This window comes from Apodemus sylvaticus, chromosome 7, assembly GCF_947179515.1.
Source record: "Apodemus sylvaticus chromosome 7, mApoSyl1.1, whole genome shotgun sequence".
Lineage (NCBI taxonomy): Eukaryota > Metazoa > Chordata > Mammalia > Rodentia > Muridae > Apodemus > Apodemus sylvaticus.
Genome location: NC_067478.1, coordinates 73,168,375 through 73,187,824, shown reverse-complemented (window position 1 = coordinate 73,187,824; position 19,450 = coordinate 73,168,375). Strand labels below are relative to the sequence as shown.

General features: G+C 41.0%; 2 protein-coding genes across 4 annotated transcripts in view; one reads left to right on the top strand and one right to left on the bottom strand.

The window, feature by feature from the left end:
• Scaper (S-phase cyclin A associated protein in the ER) overlaps nt 1-14,649 on the bottom strand; it is a 414,909-nt gene extending 400,260 nt beyond the window's left edge. For all 3 annotated transcript variants that reach the window (XM_052188286.1, XM_052188287.1, XM_052188288.1), the window contains exon 1: nt 14,575-14,649. The gene's annotated coding sequence lies outside the window, so the exon portion shown is untranslated. The remainder of the gene's footprint in view (nt 1-14,574) is intronic.
• The window catches only part of LOC127689723 (uncharacterized), a 31,213-nt gene continuing 25,188 nt past the window's right edge, over nt 13,426-19,450 (top strand). The window contains exons 1-3 of the mRNA XM_052189351.1: nt 13,426-13,493; nt 14,511-14,785; nt 16,658-16,797. Coding sequence (XP_052045311.1) covers nt 13,426-13,493; nt 14,511-14,785; nt 16,658-16,797 — 483 coding nt within the window. The remainder of the gene's footprint in view (nt 13,494-14,510; nt 14,786-16,657; nt 16,798-19,450) is intronic.

Genomic DNA, 19,450 nt, shown 5'->3' with positions numbered 1-19,450 from the left:
GGTTGTGAGAGTGGAACTGGGAGGAACAGGGAGGGGGATTGCAATCTGGGTGTAAAGTGAATAATGTTAGATAGATAGATAGATAGATAGATAGATAGATAGATAGATAGATAGATAGATAAGATTAGATAGATAGATAGATAGATAGATAGATAGACAGACAGAAAGACAGGCAGACAGACAGACAGACAGACAGACTACCCCACAGACTTGCCATTAGGCAACCTGATGAAGGTATTTTCTCAATTGAGTTTCCTCTAGCCCAGGGGTTCTCGACCCTCCTAATGCTGCAACTCTTTAATACAGTTTCTCATATTGTGGCGACTCCCCACCATAAAATAATTTTCATTGCTACTTCATAATTGTAATTTTGCCATTATGAATTATAATGTAAGCATTTTTGGTGGCAGAGGTTTGCCAAAGGTACCATTACCCACAGGCTAAGAACCACTGCTCTAGCCAGATATATCTAGGTTTATGTCTAGTTGACAAAAAAAAAAAAAGAAACAGAAGAGAATCTATATATGAATTCTTAATATTATACCAAAATCTATCTAGATATGACTAAATTAATTGAGAAAAGTTTCAGGGTCTGAAGCAATGTCTCATCAGGTAAGAGCAATGAACTTTTCTTCGAGAGGTAGAAATACATTACAAAAGATCTCACAGTAAATACAAAAAAACCACTGTGCAGTACTATGAATAGATCAAAACAACACTGAGATTCCACCTTACACCAGTCAGAATGGCAAAGTTGAAAAAATTCATGGGACAGCAGATGCTAGAGAGGATGTGGGGAAAGAGGAACACTTCTCCATTGTTGGTAGGAATGCAAGCTTGTAAAACCACTCTGGAAATCAGTTTGGTGATTCCTCAGAAAATTAGACATAGTACTATCTATGGACCCAGCTATACCACTCCTGGGCATATACCCAGAAAGTGCTCCTACATGTAATAAGGACACATGCTCCACTATATTCATAGCTGCCTTATTTATAATAGCCAGAAGTTGGAAAGATCCCAGATGTCCCTCAACAGAGGAATGGATACAGAAACTCTGGTATATAGACACAATGGAGTACTATTCAGCTATTAAAAACAATGAATTCATGAAATTCTTAGGCAAATGGATGGAACTAAAAAGTGTCATCCTGAGCGAGGTATCCCAGTCACAAAAGAAAGCACATGGTATGCACTCACTAATAAGCGGATGCTAGTTCAAAAGCTCAAAATAAACAAATTGCAATTCACCCAGCACAGGAAGCTCCAGAGCAATGACTTAAGTGAGGGAGCTATGGTTCCTCTGAGAAACAAAATACTCACAGGAGCAACAAGGGAGGCAACGTGTGGAGCAGAGTCTGAAGTAAAGGCCACCCAGCAAGTGACTTACCTGGGGATTCATCCTATAAATAGTCAGCAAACCCCAACACTACGATGAGAAGCATGTACCAAAAGGAGCATGCCATGGCTGTCTCCAGAGGGGCCCTGCCAGAGTCTTACGAATTCAGAAGCAGAAACTAGCAACCAAGCTTGGACTGAGCTTGGGGTCCCCAACGGAGGATCTGGAGGGTTTTCCGGAGGGGCTGAAGGGGTATATAGCCCCATGGGAAAAACAATGACTTAGGACACCCACACACCTCAAGACTCCCAGGGACTGAATCATCAACCAAGGGGTATACATGGTTCCAGCCAAAAATGTGGCAGAGGAATGCCTTTTTGGGCATCAGTGAGAGGAGTGATCTTTGGTCAGGTAAAGGCTCAATAGAGGCCACAACAAAGGGAAACAGATGGGGGGGGAAGGTGGGGAGAGGTGGGACTGTGTTGGGTAGAGGGGCATATACATGGAGGCAGGGGGAGGGAGGAGGGGGAGGGAATCGTTGGGGAGGGGGGCTTTTGGGAGGGGGAAATTGGGAAAGGTTTTATCATTGGCAGTGTAAATGAAGAAGATACTCAATTAAAAAAAAAGTGAATAAGTTAACGGATACTTAAAACCTGCCAGAATATAATCATAAGAACTCAGAAAACCTGAACAGATCATTAACAAGTTGGCGAGGATGTGGAGAAAGAGGAACACTCCTTCACTGCTGGTGGGATTGTTAAGATGGTACAACCACTATGGAAATCAGTCTGGCGGTTCCTAAGAAAACTGGACATGACACTTCCGGAGGACCCTGCTATACCTCTCCTGGGCATATACCCAAAGGATTCCCCAGCATGCAATAAGGACACATGCTCCACTATGTTCATAGCAGCCTTATTTATAATAGCCAGAAGCTGGAAAGAACCCAGATATCCCTCAATGGAGGAATGGATACAGAAAATGTGGTATATATATACAATGGAGTACTATTCAGCAATTAAAAACAATGAATTCATGAATTTTTTAGGCAAATGGATGGAACTGGAAAACATCATCCTAAGTGAGGTAACGCAATCACAAAAGAATACACATGGAATGCAATCATTGATAAGTGGATACTAATTAGCCCTGAAGCTCTGAATACTGAAGATACAATTAGCATATCAAATGATTCCCGTGAAGAAGGAAGAAGAGGGCCCGAATCCTGGAAAGGCTTGATCCAGCATTGTAGGGGATTACCAGGACAGAGAAAAGGGAGGGGGAAAGATAGGAGAACAGATGGAGAGAAGAGGACTTATGGGACATATGGGGAGGGGGGAACTGGGAAAGAGGAAAGCTTTTGGATTGTAAACAAAGAATATTGAAAATAAAAATATATATTAAAAAAAAAAAAGAAGACTCCCAACAAAGAAAATTCCAGGACCAAACGGTTTTACTGCTGAATCTTACCAAACTTTAAAGATGACTGCTCTGAATTATCAAACTATTCTAAAAATCTGGAAGAGAACCATTCCAACTTTAGTCTATATTACTAATATTACACTGATGCCAAAATCAAATATATGCAGAGGAAGGGAAAGATAAAGAGGAGACTACAAGCCAATACACCTGATGAATATAGAAGCAAGAACTCTAAGGACTACTGAACCCAAACAATACATTAAGAAAATTATACTCCAGCATCAAATGGTATTTATCTCAAAGACTCTAGGAGAAAAAGAAGTGATTTACACCATTATTTGGAACATAAATCAGCACAGCTTTCATAGAAAACAGTACAGAGATTCCTCTTTTTTACTAAATATTTTCTTTATATTTCAGATGTTATCCCCTTTCGTTTCCCCTCCGAAAACCCCTATCCCATATCCTGTACCCCTTCTCCCTAGTCACCAACCCACCCACTCCCACTTCCCTGTCCTGGCATTCCCCTACAATGGGGCATCGAGCCTTCTCAGGACCAAGGGCCTCTCCTCCCTTTGATGTCCAACAAGGCCATCCTCTGCTACATATGCAACTGGAGCCATGGGTCCCTCCATGTGTACTCTTCAGTTGGTGGTTTAGTCCCTGGGAGCTCTGGGGTACTGGTTGATTCATACCGTTGTTCCTCCTATGAGACTGCAAGCTCCTTCAGTTCTTTCGCTAGCTCCTCCATTGGGGACCATGTGCTCAGTCCAATGGTTGGCTGAGAGCATCCACCTTTGTATTTGTCAGGTACTGGCATAGCCTCTCAGGAGACAGCTATATCAGGCTCCTGTCAGCAAGCTCTTGTTGGCATCCACAATAGTGTCTGGGTTTGGTGACTGTATATGGGATGGATCTCCAGGTGGGGAAGTCTCTAAATGGTCTTTCCTTCAGTCTCTGCTCCACTTTGTATCTCCTCCCATGGGTATTTTGTTTCCCCTTCTAAGAAGAACCAAAGTATCCATACTTTGGTCTTCCTTCTTCTTGAGCTTCATGTGATCTGTGAATTGTATCTTGGGTACTAGGAGCTTTTGGGCTAATATCCACTTATCAGTGAGTGTGTTCTTTTGTGATTGGGTTGCCTCACACATGATGATATTTTCTAGTTCCATCCATTTGCCTAATAATTTCATGAGTTCATTGTTTTTAATAGCTGAGTAGTATTCCGTTGTGTAAATGTACCACATTTTCTGTATCTATTCCTCTGTTGAGGGACATCTGGGTTCTTTCCAGCTTCTGGCTATTACAAATAAGGCTGCTATGATGGACATAATACTACCAGAGGACCCAGCTATACCACTCCTGGGCATATACCCAGAAGATTCTCCAACATGTAATAATAAATATGGAGATTCCGTAAAATATTTTTCAAAAATACTGTATGATTCAACAACACCACTCTTGGTAAATATCTAAAAGAAATAAAATAATAATATCAAAGTTATAGTTGCATTACATACTCTTTTCAGCACTAATCACAATATCCAAGATAATCAACCTAAGTGTCTATCAATGAATGAGTATATAAGGAAAATGTGCTAATTGTGAAAGGGTATGCTATAGTAGTCAACCTCTAAAAAAGGAAATCTTGTCATTTTCAACAACACAGGTAAATCTGAAGGATATTATGCTAAGAAAAAAGTCAACCACATAAAAATAAATATTGTGTGATCTTATTTGTAAAATATAAAATAACTGGTCTCATAGAAGCAGAAAGAAGAATGATAATAGCCAGGAACTAGGAGACTGGGGCAAGAAGTAGGAAGATACAGATTAAATGACACAAAATTATAGAGGTTTATTGTACAGACTAGAAACTATGGCTAATAGTAATACTTGAAAACATCTAAAGAGTTTAGCTCTTAGATATTCTGTGATGGTTAGCTTTAATTTTCAACTTGAATTGTCAATCTAGAATCACTAGGAAGGCAGTTTCAATGAGGCCTTGTCTACACTGGATTGGACTGCAGACACATCTGTGCAGAATTGTCTGAATTATGTGATGTGGGATGACCCAACCCACTATGAGTAGCACATTTCCCTTGGCACTTGGTGCCAAATCTGAAGACCAGAGCCATATGCCTAGAATTCATATGGTAAGAAGAGAGAATCAACTCTGGCAACTTATTCTCTGATCTCAAGCGCAAGCATATATGCACACAAATGTAAAAGAAAAGATTTTAAAGCCACCAATTCTTCAAACACAGTTCAAAGTCATCTTCATGAAGGTGAATTGTGGGGTTTGTGTGTGTGGGGGGGTCTTTTGTTTGTTTGTTTCTACAGTTCTGGGATCAAACCTAAGCCTTACACATATTAAGCAAGCAACACACACACACAAGAACTCACAGAAGCTGGGACCACATATCAATGCACAAGATCAAGCCAGCCAAAATCACAGGATCAAAGTGGAAGGGGCTCATGAAGTCCCACCCCTGTCTGAGGAGCTATTTGCCAAATGGTGACTGCTGAAGAGAAAGACAGTTTTCTTCTGAGATGTAGACCCTGATAGGATACCAGCAGATAAAGTCACACATATGTACAAACAGGCAGTGCTAAACAGACTCCATGGATATCTTTAAAGAGAGATCACATGTAGTTGGAAGGAAAGTGGATGGGAGAACAGGGAAAGAATTGGAGTGGGGAGAATGAAAAGTGGATTTTATCAAAACACTTGCATATGAGGATGTTAAAAAGAAACATTTTAAAAGCCATTAACCTCTGTAGCAGTATTCTCATATATAAGAATGACTGTTACATATTTACCCATCCCCCCCAAAAAACAGTATTTTCACACAAGTCTATGAACAAATATTCAAAGCAGTTTTATGTACAATAGCTCCAAACTGGAAACAATTCAAAAATCCATCAACAGAATAATAAACAAATTGTAGTATATCAATGTAACAGAATATTACTCCCATAGAAAGAAATGACAAACAAGAGAATAGCCAATGATTCCATTTATATAAAGCTACATATTAGGCAAAAGTAAACTTAGCTTTAAACAGAAAGTGACTATTATAAATAAGGCTGTTATAAACATAGTGGAACATATGTCCTTGTTATATGTTGGAGCATCTTTTGGGTATATAACCAGAGCATGTGTCCTTGTTATATATTGGAGAATCATTTGGGTATGTGCCCAGTAGTGGTATAGGTAGTAGTGGGTCTTCAGGTAGAACTATTTACAATTTTCTGAGGAACCACCAGATTGATTTCCAAAGTGGTTTTACCAACTTTCAGTCCCACCAACAATGGAAGAGTGTTCCTCTTTCTCCACATACTCACAAGCATGTGCTGTCACCTGCATTTTTTATCTCAGCCATTCTGACTGGTGTGAGGTGGAATCTCAGGGTCATTTTGATTTTCACTTTCCTGATGACTAAGGATGTTAAACATTTCTTTAGATGCTTCTCAGCCATTCAAGATTCCTCAGTTGAGAATTCTTTTTTTAGCTGTACCCCATTTTAATAGGGTTATTTGGTTCTCTGGAGTCTAACTTCTTGAGTTCTTTGTATACTTTGGATATTAGCCCTCTATCTGATGTAGGGTTGGTAAAGATCTATCCCAGTAGATAGACATGTGCCCAGTTGAGAGATGGGGCCACCCACCCATTTCAAAATTATTAACCCAGAAATGTTCCCATCCAAAGGAAAGACAGGGACAAAAAATGGAACAGAGATAGAAGGAAAGACCATCCTGACATCATCCCACCTAGGGATCCATCCCATCCGCAGACACCAAACCCTCACACTATTGCTGATCCCAAGAAGTACATGCTGACAGGAACCTGGTATGGCTGTTCCCTGAGAGGTTCTACCAGCACCTGACCAATACAGATGCATATACTCACAGCAACCATCAGACTGGGCTCAGGAACCCCAATGGAAGAGTAAGGGGAAGAATTGAAGGAGATAAAGGAGACTGCAACTTCATTGGAAGAACAATGTCAACTAACTGGACCATCTGGAACTCCCAGAGACTAAACCACCAACCAAAAAAATATACATGGAGGGATCCATGACTCCAGATACATATGTAGCAAAGAATGGCCTTATCTGACATCAATGGGAGGGGAGGCCCTTGGTCCTGTAGAGGTTTGATGCCCCAGCATAGGGGGATGCTAGACTGATGAGCCAGGAGTGGGTGACTGGGTAGAGAAGCACCCTCCATCATAAAGGCAAAGAGGAAGGGGAAGAGGGGAGATGGGATGGGGGGGGTTGTAGAAGGGTAACTAGGAAGGCAGATATCATTTTAAATGTAAACAACAGACCCTGGCAATAGTGGCGCATGCCTTTGATCCCAGCACTTGGGAGGCAGAGGCAGGCAGATTTCTGAGTTTGAGGCCAGCCTGATCTATAAAGTGAGCTCTAGGACAGAGAAACCCTGTCTCAAAAAAAAAGTAAAAAAAAAAAAAAAAAAAAAAAAAAAAAAGTAAACAAGTAAAATGATTTAAATAAATAAATAAATAAATAAATAAATAAATAAATAAATAAATAAATAAATAAATAGGTGAACTGGTTGGAGGGATTAGATGGGACAAAAACCTCCTGAAGGATAGAAATATTCAACAAATGGGCTGGGGAGATGGCTCAAGGGTTAAGAGCACTCTTTACTCTTCCAGAGGACCCAGGTTCAATTGCCAGTACCCACATAGAGTCTTGAAACCATTTATAACTCAAGTTCCAAGGGAACCAGTGCCCTCCTCTGGTTTCTGTAGGCACTGAAAGAATGTATATATATGGTGTACAGACATAAATGCAGGCAAAACACCCATATTCATAAAATAAAAATTACAGAAGAAAACAAATGTTTTACAAATGGAGTAGCTACTCACAGTTATTGTAAATTTGTCACTGTTTAAGGAACTACTCACTTAGAATGGATACATTTTTCTTAGGTGAATTATACCTCAATATTTTTAAAGGCCATAATTAGAAAAATTACAAATCTATCAGGAAACTATAGATGGAGATACATATATTCTGAAATGAACACATATATCAGGGAGGAGTATACACTTTGGGACTGACTTCCAATTTAACTATTTACTATTATCATAATTATGTAATTTAAGATAAGTTATTTTTCCCTCAGGACTTTTTCCCTTCCACAATATAAAATAATATCTTTACAAAACTAAATGATAGTGTTCTAGAGTGAAAATTTCAACCATATGATACAAAGATATCCTAATAGTTTCTGAAATATTCCAGAAAACTAGGCACTCTTTCTCCCAATACCCTCATATGTCAAGGCCCTGAGGGTCAATATCAATATCTGAAGACCTCTCCCCTACTGGAGTCCCTTAGAGTAGGTACTCAAAAGACTCTGCAGAAAGAACACAGCGCTGTCTGGCTCACTGGTTAAGCAGAAATATCTTCTTGCAATCATTCCAGAACTAGTCTATGAGCTGTGAATTCTACAAGCCTTCCCAATAAAGACAGCTTTAGTGTACATACTTTGCAAGCAGACACAAAATCCTATGACCATGAATTTAGCTGTAAGGGAAGACAGAAGAATGTGGAACCTGCTGAAAGACAGAGCTGAGAGTCACAGGAAATAGTGAAAAGAATGTGATCTGAAAAGTCAGACTCACACATATCCCAAGGCTGCCATGTACAAATTATACAACCTTTAGGAAAGTTATCTAATTGCTTTTAACTTCTAGCTCACAATTAGACAATGAGAATAAAATACCTACTCCATTAGGTTATTTTCAAAGGCAATGAAATTTTGTGTGAAGAACACAAAACCACCACTCAAAACCTGGTAACTCTGCAGAAAGAACCCAGCGCTGTGTAATACACAGATTATGAGGGAATATTTACCAATAGTTTCCTGATTTCCTAAACAATAACTATCCTATAATTGCAAACATCAAAGACCTGTAATTATTAAATTTAAATACACCTTCAAAAAACAGAGTAAGAATGGCTCAAATGGAATAACCTCTTAAACCCTACCAGCTTCTAATTTATTCCAGTCTTATCACTGTGCCTTTAATACTAATGTTCAATTTGGTACTCAATAGACTATTATCTCTATCTCCAAACTGAAATCAGTCACAATGCTGGGACAGAAGAATTCTAAGAGGGCAGCCTGGGCTACATAGCAAAACATTGTCTCAAGAGAAAAAAATCATAATTTTCGTTTTTCTAGGAAAATCCAAGATAGTTCTTTGCACCAAAAGAAAATTACTATAATGTATGCACAAATAAACACAAGTAAGTAATACATGCTTCACAACAGAGCATCTCAAGATTACAAGGATCTCTGAGAAGCAATCCCTTTAATGACATGGATTTTAAAAAATAATTCAAAGAGAACAAAAGTGTGAAACACATTTCAAATTAAAATAGTAGCACTATGTAGGTCATGTCCTCATTTCTGCAAAAAAGATAGTCAAATTACTAACAAGCACAAGAGAAAATGTTCAAATCACTAGGCATTAGAAAAACAAATCAAAACCACAATGACATATCACTTCACATCACTGAAGTATTTACAGTCAAAAAGACAGGACTAGAATGTCAAAGGAAACTGAGAAATTGCAACCTTCCCCCACAGCGGGAATGTAATCTGTACAGCTGACGTACCACAGCACACATTTAGTAGTTCCTCAGTGAATTAAGCAGACAATTACCATATAATCCAACAATTTCACTCCTATATTCACTCACATAGAATGAAAACACAACACCACACAAAACTTACACAGAATGTCCACAACATCAATGTCCTAACAACTAAAAATATAAACATACAGATGACCAAGAATTGTCCAACATGTAAATAAAATGTGAGATACCTACACAATGGAACACTAGCTACTCACAAATAGGAGCAAAGTGCTAGTACATGCTGTGGTATAAACAATTCTTTAAAATGTGCCCAACAGAAATAGCAAGCCACAATAGACTACATATTAGATAATTTTATTACGGTGCTATATCTCATATGGCAAACCCACAGATTAGTATTCGGCTTGGTTAGTGGTCAGGGAGGGCTAGGGCAAAATAGTGTCTTCAGGGCATGATGGGAGCACTGTACTCATACACTCACAGCAACTGTGGTTGCCTGTACGTGACCTGAACAACATAAAGCCAGTCAACATTCTAGCACAGAGTGGGAATTGTCGTGAGCTCCCACTCCTGAGGACCTATGATCACTAAGTGCCTTCTAGGGAAGGGAGAGTCAGTTTTCTTTACAACTCAACACCACTCCAGTAGATGGCCCCACACCCAGGAGTTATAGGCAGCACAAACTGAAGTCAGTGAGCCATTAAAAATAAATAAAATATTAGAAAGAGAACATAAAATTGGGGGTAGTAAGGGGATGAGTGGGTAATTTTTAAAAAGTCTTAATATTTTCCTGAGTTTGGTACTTAATCTTGTTATAGATATATTCAAATGCTATCAATAATTTTTTACAATTTTGATCAGTACAAACTTAAGTGTATTAGAGCAAAAATGAGTGTCTTTAAGAGTTATACTGAAACTTTATAATTCCTTATTGTTTAGAGAGTTTTTCAATTGCTTCAGTATATGCCACCATGAATACTTCAACCAAAAAGTATTTTTCCTGTCAATATGGCATGATCCAGTGAAAATAACAACACTATCTCTTGCTTGCTACACTGTATTTAAAAGCAGGCCAATATCCAAAATCTTTACAAATAAAATGTATAGGTGAGTAGCTTTTATGGGAAAATATCATTCATGTATAATTTCTCAAAGACTGATATATAGCAGTTCATTCTCCACTTTTGCATGCCTTCAAAATATATAATGAACCTACTATTTAAATTAAGGTCACTCTGAGCTACAAAGACCTGACTCAAAACAACAGAAACAGGAGCTGGGAAGTTATTTCAACCAGTAAAGTGCTTGTCACACAAGCATGAGCATATGATTTCAACTCTCAGTACCCATTTAAAAAACAGAAAGTGTGGTTACCTACAATTGTAATCCCAGGACCAGGGAAGCAGCAAGGGAGGACTGCTGAGATTCACTGCCCAGCCAATCTGTCTAACCAGGTAAGCAAGGCCCATATCCCAGGAAAACCCCAGTCTCAAAACCAAAGTGGCCAGCTCCTGGGAAATGGCAGCTGAGGCCCACCTGTCTCCTCCTATACCAACCAGTACATACAAATAAAAAGGAGCTACTTAGCATCATTAATAAAACCCTTAATATGTAAGAGAAACTTTTTTAAGGGCAACTCCAGCACTGAACCACAATCTGTCTACATTTGTCAGAGTTTGCTTTCTATTGCTGTAATAAGACAGCAAACTGGGAGGGGGAGTGTATTTCAGCTTAAAGCTTACAGTCTATCATGAGGGAAAATCAGGGTAGGACTCAACTGGACACAGGAACTGAAGCAGAGGTCACAAATGCTATTTACTGGCTTATTTCTGGCTGGCTCACTTGCTTTTTTGTACTACCTCTGCCCACCTACCCAAAGGTGACACCACCCACAATGGGCTGGACCATCTCATATCAATCATCAACTAAGAAAATGCCCCACAGACTTCTCTATTTTCTCAATTTAGATTCCCTCTTCCTAGATGATTAGTCAAGCTGGCCAAAAAAAAAAAAAAAAAACAAACAAAAACAAAAAAAACAAATAACAAAAACAAAACAAAACAAAACCTAACTAACTAGCACCATATTAAGCAAGGCTTACCCAAAGATATAAGATATACCACCCAGAAAAAAACTAAAATATGCACAAAGAATTATATTGACTTAATTTTATTGAACAAGCAATTTTCAATCTTTTTAATTTTTAAATTTTTATTTTATTATTCTTCATATATGGATGTTTGCCAAGAAGTGTGTCTATTTATGACTTGCATGTCTAGAGAAGACTAGAGGTACATGAGACCAGAAGAGGTACTGGATTCCCCCAAAACTGGTAATGAACCATCACATGGCTGCTGGGAATTAAACCTGGGTCCTCTGGAAAAGGAAATTATACTCTTGGACCTCTTAGCCATTTCTCCTGCCCCAGCCATTTGTAATTTTTATGTCAACAATTTCAGAAATGACAATTCCACAATATTTATATTGTACCATTAGGGAAGTCTGTTATATTACCTAGCATATAACAGCAGTGTGTAGGGGTATGTATATGTGTGTAGGTATGTATGTGTGTGGATGCCAACAGTTAATGTGAGATGTTTATTCACTCACTCATTTTCTATTTCAATCACTTTTTGTTTGCACTTTTGTGTTGTAAGGAAGGGATAACACATGTGGGCATGCAAATGGGAAGGTCAGAGGTGGACACTGGGTATTTTCCTCAATCTTAGTTGTTTTTGTTTTGTTTTTTTAAAACAAGGTCTCTCACTGAAGCTGGAGCTCCCTGTTTCACCTGGACTGGCTGCTCATCAACACCCCCCCCCCCATCTACCTGTCTCTGCCACAACCACCATCACTCCAGTACTAGGGCTACAGTGGGTAAGTGCCTTTAAGTGGGTTGTGGGACTCAAACCCAGGACAAGCACTTTACCCACTGAGCCATCTCTCCAGTCCCTCTACCTTTCGGTAGGGAAATGGGGGTACAGGGTCTCTCACTGAATTAAGCTAGCCTTGCTGGCCAGGGAGCCTCCAGAGATCCTTCTGCCTATGCCTCCCAGCACAGGGATTACGGATGTGCTCCCATGTGCCTGACTTTTACATGAGTGCTGGGGAGCTGAACTCAGGTCCATATGCTTACACCGCATTTTACCTACTGAGAAATCTCTCTAACCCAGACACCATCGATTTCTAGTGATTAAAGAATAATTTACATGTACTTCACAAAGGATTTCTGCTTGAATTCCATCCCCTTATCTTTAAATCATTCCTACATAGCACTCAAGAAGGTGTTAATAAAGGTTCACTATCAAGTCAATCTTCACTGATTCTTAAGATCTATGGAGCACAAAGGAAGAGGAAAAAATCTGTGTGAAACAGTAACACCTTGGGAACCCAGCCACCAAAATTATTTATAAAACATTTATATAACAACCCTGGTTTTGACATAAACACATTAAGTATTTAATCACAGTGCTGTGTGCTCAATGGCTGTGTCCCCTCAAAATTCATGCTGAAATCCTAGCTTTCCAAAGTGATAGTAGGTGAATACTTTAGGAGGTAATTAAGAGTGAGGATTTTCATAAATGGGATTGATGCCCTTTTAAAAGAGGTTAAAGGACAACCCCCATCCCTCCTCATGTGAGGGTATAGAAGGTGTCATCTATAATCAGAAAGCAGGTTATCACCAAACACAGAATCAGCTACCAACTTCATCTTGGACTTCCCCAGCAGAACTGTAAGAAATCAAGCACCATTTTTATACACTTTCCAGTCTAAAATATTTTTTTAAAGCAGCCCAAACAGACTAAAAAAGAGAATTTTACAAATGCAGTTCAAGGGAATGAAGAAAGAGGAAGGATGGGCATTTGCTGAAGGTTTATGATGAACTAGAAGCAGTTCTTTGTAGAAACATTATTTCTGCTAGTTTTATGACATGGATTATATCCAAATGAGGGAAACCAAAGGACAAAAGCCACACCACACTTTCTCCCACCAACATAACTTCCCATGTAACATTTTAAAATGGCTCTCGTATTAAAGATATTTGGAGGTCAATGGGCATTCTCAGGTTACATTTTGGTGTGTTTATTGTAAGTCAATCTGCAAGCATTTTGCAGATCATGCTTATTTAAAAAATACCAATATAAAGCACCAACATAGGACAGGGTTGGTTAGCTTATCCATCTTAAATCAGAAATCTACCACATCATCAGCAAATGATCTGGCTAAGCAATAATCTCTTTGACCCCGGGTTTCCTAATTTATAAATGTCCACAGCATACATCTCAATCTTCTCCCATATGACACTGCTGAAATAAATCTGTAAATTGTGATACATATACAGGGAATAATTTTCTGTTCGGGAAGGTGATTGTAGTGAATTGCTATTCCACAGACAACAATTTGACACACTTGAGAAATACAGTCCACCAGCAGCAGAAGGCAGCCCACAGGCTAGTGGGACCTCCTCAGAGGAAGCCTTTGGGACAGCAGCAGGTGCTGCTTGGGGAGCAATTTTCTGGCTGCCTTCTAACAAGCCCAAAACTCTCTGGAGTCAGCTACTGCCTCTAATCTACTTCCTTGTGCGGGATTGTAAACCTGAGCAAAGGGGAGGCACTAATAAAGTACTGAGGCAAGGACACTGAGGCTCTCAGGTGAGAGAGGCCTTCGTTTCGCACCTGAGGCCTCAACCTAACATTTGTAAAATGGGAAGAAAAAAAAAATTGTTCACCTCCTTGCTTCCCTGAGAAAACTAAAGCCTGAATCAGGGCATGGAAAGTGTGGTAAAGCCCTGGGGGGAAAAGATGCTGAAAGTGATTAACTGCCAAATGCAGGCAAGCAGCAGCTCCTGAGGACCCCGCACCCCGCAGTAGGGACATTCCAGAAGCCTCGACTACCCCCTAGAGACAGCCTTCTGCCCCGACCCCGACCCCGCCTGAGCTCCCAGTCCCACGACCCTCACTGCTCCGGGGCCAGCCCGGCCCTCCCCACCCCAGCCTGGCCTCCTCAGTAGACTTCGAGTCTCCCCTCCCCCGTCACACGCCCAGGTGAGGGAGGAGGTGGAAGGGTTTCCGCCGCCATCTTGTCCCCTCAGTCCCACAACACAGGTTGCCCGCGCCCCTCCTGGGCCCGTCCGGGTCGAGACGACGCGCGCCCCTCGCGGACACTTACCCTGGCGGCTTAGCGTACTTTGGGGCGTCTCCCAGCGTCCCGGCGGGAAAGGGGCGGGGTGGGGCGGGGCGGCCGCCCGAGGACCGGGCGGGGCGGACGGGCGGCGCACCACGTGATGCCAGCCGAAGCCTAGCCACGCCCCCTAGGCCGTGCTGGACCATTCGCGCAGGCGCGGCTAGGCTCATTCCTGGCGCTCACGCAGAAAGTAAAGGTAAGTCTGCTCTGTGCCGATGAGCGTCGACTTCTTCTGGACTGTTCTCTTTCTCAGACTGACGGTTCGCCTCGGCTTTGTCCACACTGGTCCCTTTCTCCGATTCAGCTTTCTTTCGGCCTGTCTTATCACCACAGGCTACAGATTAGCGGATACGCTCAAGAAATGTGAGCGATGATCTTTCACGAAAGCACCTGGGACTTAGCCAAGCGGAGCTTTAATCTCCACCTAAAGGCTTTTTGCAAACGTCGAGTGCCAGGCTTGGAAAGATCCAACTACAAAAACCTAACATAGGTTTAAGCTACTTCAAAGACAGCAATAAGCACAAGATGAATGTGTCAATATTAAAATAACAGTTCTGAACTAAATGGAAGAGAATCTATACCCATCACAGTACAATGTCAAGGGAGTATTCTATGCTGCTTTTTATCCAGATGACTCTGGGATTCTAACTTGGTTCACCCTTCTTGCAACAGGTGGGAAACTAATGGGTCACTGAAGTCTGCCTCTTAAGAGGGTAAGAGCTATGGAAGCAGGTGCACACTGTATTAGAGGCTCCTTCTAGACCCTCCCTCCTCTTGGTTTCTTAGAAAACCCATTCGTTCAGTTATTTGACAGACAGTTGTGAAGGACCTGCCACGTTAGCTTTACTAGCTTGCTTTGGGTCAATAAATGAACAAAATAGATCCTACCCCGAAAATAATCATGGGGACAAAATGTTTGTTCTGGAGCTCGGAGGAAACACAAATAATAAAAATCATAAGTTATATGATGAGCACTATTGGTAATAAACTAAGTGGGAACAGGAAGAATTGGTGCAACATAAATGGCAGTCAGGGTCTTGTTTCTCTGGTTCATTATCTTCTCTTATTCCCATAAGCATTTTAGCCACTTCAATCTCTTTCGACTTAGAATCTCCCGGCCACCAGCCCTCACTTCAACATGTTTTCATTCCCCTTCATGGTCTTCCCTTTGCATTTTTGCAGTTTACAAGATATTTCCACTACTTCAGTTTCTCTTCAGGTCTGGACTTACTGCAGTTTGGTTTCTGCCCATTCTTTCTAAAGTCACTAGGCATTTCTTTACTGCAAATCCCCACAACCTGAAGTAGTTTGAATTGTTAATATTCCCCAAAGGCCCAAATAGTGAAGGCTTTGTCTCAGTGGCAGCATTACCAGAAACCAAGGCCATGGGATACAGTGTGTGGATCCCAACAAACTAGTCAACAACTCTCCCCAAAACCAAATAGAAAATGATTTGTTGTTTTTAACAAAATCTGAAACGTTAGATGTTTACCAATAAAGAGTTGTGAGCCAGATTCTGGGGTGAAAGCCTGCTAGCTCAGAGAGGCAGAGAAAGCACCCAGCTGACTTGGCTCCACAGCTGACATCCCAAAAGGCAATTCTTCTCCATGCCATCTCATACATCCCACAACTCCTGTCCCTCTGTTCCACTTCCTGTGGGTCTCTCTATCTGTCCTGACTTCCTCTTGTTCTCTGTAGGTTTTTTCCTGTGTCTACTCCCTGTCAACTGGTTGCTTGCTCCACCTCCTAGCCTATGGTTGACTTCATTTAATCCTCTTTACAATAAACAGAAAGCTCTTGGGTTAAAGGTGTGTGCTAGGGCTGAGTCACACCACAACTAGAATCAGCTTTTTTCCAGTAAATAGCACAATCTTGGGGTTCACAGTGTGATCAAATAGCCAGCAACAATGATTATCAGTGCCTTATTCAGCCAACATCAGAGAGGCTTCCTCATGAAGCAGATGGGACCAAATATAGATACCAACAGCCAAACAGAGGGGGGAGAGAGAGAGAGAGAGACCTTGAAACACATAGCTGTGAACAAGATGTCTTCATCAAATCACTGCAGGAAATCCAAGGAAGAGGAGGCAGGAGTGGGGGAAACAGAGAAAGAAAATGGAGGACACCAAGAGAACAAGACCTCTAAAACATCTGAGCAAAGCTCATGAACTCACGGAGACTGAAGCAGCAGGCCCAGGACCTGCCCAGGTGTGTACTAGGTCCTTGCATGTATACTATAGCTTTCAGTTTAGCACTTTTATGGGACTCCCAAAAGTATGAAGAAGTGGGTCTCAGATTCTTGTCCCTTCTCTTGGGGGCACCTTCATTTTTCTGTTGCCCTGGGTTGTCCAGCTTCAATATGATGGTTTTTGTTTTCTTACTATATTTTCTTTTGTAATGTTTTGCTGTTATCTCTTAGAAGCCTCTTCTCTAATGAGAGACAGATCTGGACAGAAGACAAGGTGGGGAGGAACTGGAAGGAGTAGAAGGAAGGAAAATGCATTCAGATTATATTGTAGGAGAAAAAAAAGCTATGTTTAATAAAAGGGGAGAAGAAAGAAAAGATTATTTAAAAGCACAGAGAGAGATTCAATGAATAAAGGTATCTCAAGAACTCGACGTCAGCCCTGTCTTCTAAGGCACTGACACAGGCCTGATTGATCCTCACTGCAAGATCTCTCAGGTGGTGTCTCAGGATAACCATTGCTATGATGAAACTCCATGACCAAAAACAACGTGGGGAGGAAAGGGTTCATTCTGCGTACACTTTCAGACAACAGTCCATCACAGTGGGAAGTCAAGGGAGGAACTTAAGCACATAAGCAGAACAGGAACCTGAGGGCAGGAGCAGATGCAGAAGCCACGGACACACAGGGCTCACTGGCTAGCTCCTTGTGGCCTGCTCAGCCTACAGAACTCAGGACCATCAGCCCAGAGGTGGCACTGCCCACAATAGGCTAGGCCCTTTCCCATTAATTACTAATTATAGACATGCCCCACAGACTTGCCAGCCTACAACCCTTATAGAAGCAGTTTCCCAGCTAAAGTTCCCTCCCCTGAGATGACTCTACCTTCTGTCAAGCCTTCTGTTTCTGACATAAACTAGCCAACACTGGTGGGGGTTTGTCCATAAGAATGTCATTGTCTGAGCACTGCTTTTGGTGCTTGTCACAAGATGCTTATGCATCAGACCTACTGTCCTGGAATCTGAGGTGATTTCAGGAGAAAATTTCCCACAGCAAAAGACATAGTTGCAAAATGGAGCTGGAGATGCCAGGCTTTTACTCTGTTTAAGCAAGAAAAGCAGCTGCAGCAAGCAGCATCCTCCTGCATGCAGCCTCAGAGAGCCAGGCTGCTTGAAACCTGATTAGCTTCCGCTGGCCTAGTCAGCTTTAAGCAGCTTTAGGGAGGAATGGTACAAGCCTCTGCATGTGGACCAGGCCTCCAGTCAGGCTCAGGAGCCTCTCCAGCTAGTCCTCCTGTAGAGAAGCCCTTACCAGCTGGTGACTGATGAATAGGACTACCTCCAGGAATGACTGCCCAAGGACCAAATTCAGTGGCTATCCCTCCTTTCCCTTACTCCTTTGCCTCCCCCTCCCCTCTCTATTATATCTATTCACTTCATATTATTAGCAATATACATAAATGGGCATTCTCTGCTCTTCACTCTTGGATGCACTCTACTTGAGTATCCACTCTCAGTGGATCCCAAACTACAGTGGACTTAAGGGTTGATGTCAGGGATACCTATTAGAAGACATTTTTCAGGCCTCATGTTGAACAGTTACAACTGAATCTGAGATAGTGTGCTAGGATTTTGGAGCCTCTTAACTTCTGCTGACTCAGAGAATCAAGGAGCCACACTTAAAAATATTTCTCATCAAGGATTTTTCCTGTTATTAATATGCAAGGCTTTACAATACTATTCCTGCTTATAGTGCATTAATATTGGAAATTGAGCACTTATTTTCTCAAAATCTACGGTCACAGGCATGCATACATACTTGTTTATGAAGCACTTGCAGATGCAGATCACTGTCCCATAATATCCCAACTGTTTTATGGTTTCACAATACTGAATACTGTGAATCAAGTAGCAACTTTGATTCAACTATGAGACCATTCAGAAATACTCCAGAGAGAAGTTGTATCCACTCAGATTCGTCCATAGGAATCTTAGATTCATCTATAGGAGTGATTTCAACTTGAAACCATCAGTACACTACACTTAAGTCTGTAAATCCCAACTTGCTAATTATCTCTAACATTTTGCTTCTGTAAGATTGCTGTTACTTCTTCATGGTCAACTTTCTTACCACAGGAAAGGCAATATTTATTTACTCATATTGACTAATAGTATTCATAACTATTACCTAATTATTTGTTATATTGATATTTGTTATATATTTGTCTTGAGTTGCTATTGAAAATTCCAGCCAGTCACTTAACATTGTTCCAATGGAGATATTTATAGAAATATAGCTGAAATATTTCTAAATACCTTATACTGAACTATTTCCTGTGTTACAAAACATTTTCCTTAAAAAAAAAATCCTCATATTTATTGGAACTAATTAGAAGCAAGCAAAAACCATGAGCATTCTCAGGACACACCTGTATGTGGGCTTCAGGTCCTTTTTGGATAGCGTGTTGATTCTAGCAGAGCTTCACAGCATGCACACTGTTGTGCAGTGTGCTGGCCCACAGTACTGAACTGAATGGAAGATTGAATGAACTCTATAGCCTCAGCACCTCCTTGGCCAAAGTCCTCCTGAGAGACGCTGCAGTGAGGAAATAGATTGGTGGCTGAGGAAGCTGCTGCATCAGCCAGTCAAGTCTGCCTCTTCCAGTCAGTCCAAAC